Source organism: Microplitis demolitor, chromosome 9 (genome assembly GCF_026212275.2).
Source record: "Microplitis demolitor isolate Queensland-Clemson2020A chromosome 9, iyMicDemo2.1a, whole genome shotgun sequence".
Lineage (NCBI taxonomy): Eukaryota > Metazoa > Arthropoda > Insecta > Hymenoptera > Braconidae > Microplitis > Microplitis demolitor.
In genome coordinates this window covers 14,264,296-14,271,827 of record NC_068553.1, presented here as the reverse complement: position 1 = coordinate 14,271,827, position 7,532 = coordinate 14,264,296, and the positions used below count along the sequence as shown (strand labels likewise).

Sequence of the window (7,532 nt, the reverse complement as noted above, 5' to 3'; positions counted from 1 at the left end):
GCGCGCGCAAGGCTTCAATGGCGGATCACTTTTATTTTGTGCGCAATTTTTGAATGAGGTGTTTTTTTAAATATCAAAGGGGCTGTACCTTTACCCTCAAGAATAGTAGCTATGAATTGTGTAACAAGTAAAAATTTATTTGATTTTGCAATTTTATAGGATAATTATAATTTGAAAGAACTGCGAATGTTTAAATCATAGATTGATAAGAAGTTATGATAAATATCTCAGATTAATGCTGTATTAAGTCATATGACTAGTGTGTGATGACCCGACAATGATGTCAAGTAATGTAGAACGGTGTAAACTGTATCGTTTATTTGTTGCAATAAAGATAATTTAAAACTGCATTGTAAAGAAGTCCGTATGTTAATATTGTAAATTTATTTGGAACGATTATGATGAAAAACCAATAAGCAATTGTTAGAATTATAGTAGAGTGAAAAAGGCTTATGTCCATTACTTTGAAGAAGTAAGAAGTTGATGGAACAGTTGACATGTAAGAAAAATTAGCTGTTAATCCCTAATAGAGACTTTAGCTTGAAATTGACAGTAATTTGACATTGAAATTGTCTGAAATTTGCTGTTCGAATTTGCAAACAATTTGAAAGCAAAAGTTGTAAAGAAAAATTTGCGGTCAATTTTTGCTCAATTTATTCCCTGATAGCCAAGTTGGCGAAAAACTGACGAGAAACTTGCAGCCGCAACTGGACATCAAGTTGACCGTCAACAGTTGGTACCTCCAATACCGTCAATAGTTGATGACATTTTCTGAGAAACTTGTAGCCAAAAGTTGCAAAAGCTGAAGTTGTCGAAAACTTGTCGTCAAGTTGGTCGGAAACTAATGAATGACCAACTTTTTCACGATCAACTCGTGTTATCAGAGATTATTAAAACTTGAAACACCCCTGATAACACGAGTTGATCGTGAAAAAGTTGGTCATTCATCAGTTTCCGACCAACTTGACGACAAGTTATCGACAACTTCAGCTTTTGCAACTTTTGGCTACAAGTTACCGCCAACTTTCTCAAAAAGTTGGCGGCAGTATGGAGCCGCAACTGGAATGCAAGTTTCTGAGGAAATTGAAAGGAAACTTACCGTCAACTTATGATTGTCAACTTTTGCAAGCAACTTTTGCCACCAACTTTTTCAGAAAGTGTCCATCAACTTTTTGGATTTCCAACTTTTGCCACCAACTTTCTCAGAAAATATCTATTAACTATTGGAGGTACCAACTGTTGGCGGTCAACTTGGTGTCCAGTTGCGGCTGCAAGTTTCTCGTCAGTTTCTCGCCAACTTGGCTGTCAGGGACGTTTGAGCAAATGTAGGAATCTGAAGCCTCCTTTGTCTCCATCTGTCGAAAAAGTAACGACTGTCGGAATTGTACTTTGTTGATGATAAAGTAGTTTTCAAATGATAAATAAGAGATAGAAAGAGATAGTAATATCACGCGTCATACTGATAAGATACTATTATAACTTTCTTTTGTTATTTCCCTGATAGCCAGAGTTTCTGATCAGAAAGCTGGTGTACATGAGTTGCGATCAACTTGACGACAAGTTGTCAACAATCTACCACCGCAACCTGTCAACAACTTTCTGAGCAACTTGTAGGCAACAGTTACACGAGCTGAAAGTTGTCGACAAGTTTCTCAGAAAGTTGTCATCAACTTTTGGAAATGCCAACTTTTGCTTAAAAACATTAGTGTGAATACATTTTCAAGCTCTTCAAGCTTCTATTGCACTAAAATAATTTTTGAAAATTGCACACTGAAAAAAAATTTCTCTTTGGAAAATTAAATTGTTTTTCTTAAATTCTGTTAAGAACGGTTTTCAGATAATTTTGTCCCAGCTTTTCTCTGAAATAAAAGCTCTAAACGTAAAATAAAGACACAGACCCGATGCTTTACTCTATAGACTAGCGAAGTGCACTTGAATTTTTTGATAACTTCCATTTGTTTACGAGAAAAGCTTGGACAAAGTTCCTATTTAATTTACAAGTGCAACAGAGATAGTACCGTTTATCCAGTTGAGTGCGAATAGAGAAACAAATGAAAACGCGTCTTAAACTAAATTTTATTACTTCAATATAATCTATTTTGTCATTTTTAATAAATGAATTGATAAACTCTATTTGGTTAGCCGATAAAAAATGATTTTGTATAATTATATATAATTATATATGAGTCCATATATAATCAGATCTGAAAAGTGGCCAGATCTGATCATATATAATCATATATAATTAGATATAATCATGCATGAACGAATATAGTCATTTTTAAAAGCTTATTGAAAATATCTGAAAATTATTAATTAAGTAATTAAATTAAGATTTATTGTCTTCATTAGTATAAATGTTGGCGAATTACAAAAAAAAAAATTTTTTTTTGTAGTTTTTTATTCATTTCTCAAAAACGAATTGAACGATCAACTTCAAAATCTAATCAGCTCTAGAAATCAATAAAATGCGTCGAATGCCGCCTTAACCATCTCAATCGGTTAATTTGTTCGAGAGATATCGTTGGAGAAAGAAATGATAAAGAACGGTTTTTTTCAAATATCTTCAAGACGGCTGAATCGATCGCTTTCAAATTCTAATTAGCTTTAAAATAAAATAAAATAATAATAATAATAATAATAATAATAATAATAATAATAATAATAATAATAATAATAATAATAATAATAATAATAATAATAATAATAATAATAATAATAATTAAGATTAGTTTAAAAGATATCAACGTTGAAAAGTTTAGAAAATAACATTCTATGTTATTTTTTCAGATAAATCAAAATGTACTGTACTAAAATGTGTCTAAATTCTTACAAACTTTTCCTTTTTATGGTCTTTTTTTATCATCATATCATGATTATATAATGATCATTATATAATCATTGAATTAGTTTAAACCATATTATCAACGAAAAAATTGAAAAAACAGAGTTTTTAATCATTTTTTCGGATATTTTATATATTATTGCTTTGACCTAACCCAGAAAAAAAAGATCAGACCTGATCATACCTGTCCATGCCTGTTCATGTCTGAAGCGTTAAATACGCTCAGGCCTGATCATACCTTTTTATGCCTGCTCATGTCTGTTCATGCCTGTTCATATATATAAAATTTTGTTGACCAAGAATCTATCACATATAAGATTTTTATTACTTAAAGTTCATACAAAACCTATAATTCAACTAAATCTCTTAAGTCAGTGGGTAGCGTGTTAAACTATCGAGCGCAAGGTCCGCAATTCAATTCCTGCACACGCCCGAATTTCCCATTTTTTTTTTATTTTTATAGCAATAATTATATATAATATAATATAGTAATACATAAATATATATAATTATATAGGGCCATTTTTTATGCATAATTTTTTTTCCCGGATGGACATGAACAGGCATGAACGTACCTGATCAGACTTGAACATGCCTGATCAGGTACGCCCATTTTTCATGTCTGATCAGGCCTGAAGACTCATGCCTGTTCATGTCTGATCATTTTTTCCTGGGAAGTTATCGAGTCGCCGTTAGCGGCAATTTGTAGATAATTTAATACTCTTAAAAAATCTTCTTAGTAATTTTACTGAGATTCTAATCGTTTTTTTTTAAATTGGTTCTGGAAATCGTCTTTTTAATAATAATTTGGAATTTTAATCGATATTGACTAAATGTCAAAATTCACAGTAAAAATGTAGATAAAGATTTGTTAGAAAATTTGATCCTCTACAAAATAGATCCTTTTAGCTAACCCTGTTTAGAAAATCTCATAGAATCCAATAGATTTTCATAAATTCCCTTAGAGATTTGATAAGAATGAATGAGTTCTATGAGAAGTGCTATAGTTAACTATAGGGCCTTACACATACAACTATAAGAACCTATCGGATTTTTTAAGTAGGGAAGAGACTCAAGTTCTTCGTTCATATCATATAGGGATTCTATTCATTTTGTAAATAGAATGTTTGTCAAAAATTTTTCGAAGCTTGTCAAATTTAATTCTTCATAATTTCATTAAAGGGTTAAAGTAATCCTACCAAAAACAGATTCTCTGTATAAAATCGCGCTAAGTACACGTTTAAAATTTTCCACATATGTGGAACTTATAGGTAAAAAAAAGGATGTTATTGGGTTTAGTTCGATTTTCGAAACCTAAGTTTTTAACAGGCCTCAACGTTTTTAAGTCCTAGTAAGCTCTTCTGACTTTCAAGATGATGTTCGATTGTATGTATGTAAATATTCTACAACTTTTGAACGGATTAACCGATTTAGATCGAGGAAGGGTTTGAAGCGACATTAATTTCTACAATTGCTAAAAATAAAGCGTAATCAGTACAGTATGATCGGGTCATTTGACAATAATTTTTCCAGGATCAAGGAGCTGAAAATCCGCGGGAAGTTTTAGGGCTAGCCCGTAGATCATCCGTTTTTCAAATTTTTTATATACAGAAATAACCATATAAATTTTCTTTTTTTATTTGCACAACAACACATCACTTATATATTAAAATTTATATATTTTTGCTGTAATCTATAATTATACGATTAGCTTCTCGCCATCCTGTTTCGATTGCGCCATGGACCATTCCATAATGAACACTTGTACCTTCACCAGCGAATAGCAGTACCTAAAAAGAAATTCCCGAGGAACTCATTTCAAATATTAAATACAATAAATATTAAATACATACCGGCTTATTATTATTCATGATTGGTTCTGCATAATCTTCAATGTGAGCACCAGCTGTATAATATTTTACCCCATGAGAACTATAAGTACCAAGAAAGTTTTCATTGGTGTTCCATAAACTCCTAAAAGAACACAATTAAATTATCTTTGCAGTTTAAATTTTGCAATGATTCTAAGCACACCTTTTAATAATAGTTGGCTCAGTTAAATTATAAGCCTTTCCAAAAAATTTAGTGACAAGTTGTTTTACTTGATCTTGAAATAATGCTTCTGGCGTTAATTCCATTTCACGGACGTAAGGTCCACATACCCAAAGAAGAAACAACTTTGGTTTGTGCTCAATTATCAATCCTCTGTACACACCAAGCATCCATTTTTTTTTAGGCTAAAAATTAAATATTTAAATAGCAAATAATTTTGAAGTTCTGAACATTATAGAATTCATACATCATTTTCTAATTCCTTTCTGTCCTTTTCTGTCCAATATAAATTCCGCCCATAGATAGGGTCGTGCAACCACCAAGGATTTTCATAATAGAGAATTATTTTAGCGACACCTCCATAGGAAATATTCTACAATAATTTTTCTATTGTCATTATTTTCGAATTTAACTCAGCAATTATTTTCGCTAAAGTAATAATTACGTTAATGGCCAAAAGTTTTTTTTCAGGCAATGGTGGATTAAATAATTTGTTGTAATTTTTTTTAATGACACCTAAAGACGATGTTACTATTACATAATCAGCAAAATATTCTTGTCCATCAGCAGTTGTCACTTTTAAAGGAGTTTCATCGAATTTTATTTCCGTTACTTTGGTATTCAGTTTAATTATATCTTTTACTGGAAGTTCTTTCTCTGGATTTGGATATTTTTTCTAAATATAATAATTATATTATTATCCAAATTAATTTAGTAATAGTATTAATCATAACTATAAAGTAATATAACAAACCATAAGTATATCTAGAATAGTAGAATATGTCCGGTTTTTCCAATTGATTTCGTGGTCACCTTCGCATCCTTCGAAATCTCGTATCGCTCTTGCTGATATTTCATACCAATCCGATTCAGCATCTTCTTCCATTCGCATCATATTCAATGAATGTAGCAGTGGCTGATATTGGTCCGTAGTTATTTCTGGATGATTTTTAAAATATTCATATAATCTCAAAAAATAAAAATCAATTTTAATTATAATTTGTTAAACAGGAATTTATTATTAAATTTCATTAAAAAATATATTTACTTCGGTTCTGCATATTCTCCAAACGAGCCAGTTTTCAAATTATCGATATCATCATATATGTGTGTAACATTGTTAATAAAATAATCTATTAATGGGGTTGCTACACTCTCAGGTATTACTACTCCCGATGATCCAAATATTTTATGGTTAAAATTGAGTCCGCTATCAGAAAACCTTTCAAGAAGGCCTAATGGCCCGGCCAACTCGAATACAACGTTGGATTTTTCGCCATGTACCCATTGAGCGCCCATGTCAACTAAATAGTCACCTGCAATTGAATATATACTTATTACATAGACATATAATTATTAAATAGAAAAATCCACAATAAAGTATCCTTAGAATTATATAGCGGGGGATTAAATTTACCCATTTCAATGGAATAAATTCTTCCACCGATTCGATTTTCAGCTTCGAGGATAGTAGTATTATTAAACCCATATTGAAGGAGCCTTGAAGCTGCTGCAATACCAGATGCACCTGAACCAACAACTATAACCCGTGGAGGTATGTCTTCAGAAGATAAAACACAAGTTGTAAAACAGAGTAAAATTAACAATCTCATTGTTTTGCACGTTTACTAATCAGTTATGATGGTAATCTGGTAATAAATATACCGTCAATTTTCTTGGAAAATTATCTTCCAACAAATGTATGATATACTTGAGAATCTATTTAATATTATCAATCGCATCATAGTTCATGCAAGTTTCATGGCTGATCAGGTCATCTCTCAAGATAAACTTGACGATAAATGACGATAGGAAGGAAGGACATTATTATATTTTCATATTCACGACCTTTAAACACTAATAACTTTCGTAATCATACTTATACAATTTTTTTCCCGTTGTGAAAATTTTCAAAAAGATGGAAATTATTGGGTGTGTGTGTGTGAACTCTTTGTAACGAAAGAACCGATTTGGATAATTAAGGTGGCAATCGAAAGAGCTTGTTGACTATGAACTTTCCTGGAAGTATCAAATCATTTGATCAAGTAGACTCGAAAATATTGATGAATTACGAAAAAAAAAAAAAAAATTTCTTTTTTTTAGTTTTTTATTGATTTCTCTGATAAGACTTAAACGATCGACTTTAAAATCTCTAATTACTTTGGAAAAAGCAAAATATGATCATCAAAATGCTGTTAGTGATATCAAAAAAATTTCCTATTTTTTTACACTATAACATCTTGTTTATAAGTAATTATAATAGTCAGCTCAAATTTTTTATATAAAACTGTATGTCTATATATGACCATATATGAGCATATATGATATATAAGATAGTATAAAAACAGACACTGCGCTATCAAATATGATAATAGGTAACTACGCGTTAAAAGTATGCGAATAGTTCGAACTTACGAGTTATTTATTTCGCATCGAATCAAGCTATTCATATTTGAAAATCATTCGAAACTTCTCATTAATAGTTTTTATTTCAAAGTTGATTCTTAGGGTTAATAAAATATTTTAAAATTCTTACTAAAGTAAATTTTTATTTTTTTATTTTTTATAGCCCGCATGAAAATTTTTTATTTAATTAAAAATTTGCTTTTCCCATTTTCTTTTTTTAATTATTTTA

General features: G+C 30.5%; 1 protein-coding gene across 1 annotated transcript; it reads right to left on the bottom strand.

The window, feature by feature from the left end:
- Positions 1–4,518: 4,518 nt before the first annotated feature.
- Positions 4,519–6,567, bottom strand: LOC103568616 (spermine oxidase-like). The gene is made up of 8 exons (XM_008545550.1): positions 6,315–6,567; positions 5,946–6,213; positions 5,652–5,865; positions 5,343–5,573; positions 5,145–5,270; positions 4,880–5,082; positions 4,699–4,819; positions 4,519–4,635 (listed from the first exon to the last, which is right to left on the bottom strand). Exons 1-8 carry the CDS (start codon positions 6,508–6,510, stop codon positions 4,519–4,521), a joined length of 1,476 nt encoding a protein of 491 aa, XP_008543772.1. The 5' UTR covers positions 6,511–6,567.
- Between the last annotated feature and the right edge of the window lie 965 nt (positions 6,568–7,532).

What these genes read in the sequence shown, in the direction of transcription:
- LOC103568616 (XM_008545550.1), bottom strand. Translation starts at nt 6,510, where the DNA reads ATGAGATTGTTAATTTTACTCTGTTTTACAACTTGTGTTTTATCTTCT. An exon ending in GAAAGGAATTAGAAAATGAT is followed by an intron (nt 5,083 to 5,144) that starts GTATGAATTCTA and finishes TTTAATTTTTAG; the next exon opens with CCTAAAAAAAAATGGATGCT. An exon ending in GAGCCAACTATTATTAAAAG is followed by an intron (nt 4,820 to 4,879) that starts GTGTGCTTAGAA and finishes GTGTTCTTTTAG; the next exon opens with GAGTTTATGGAACACCAATG.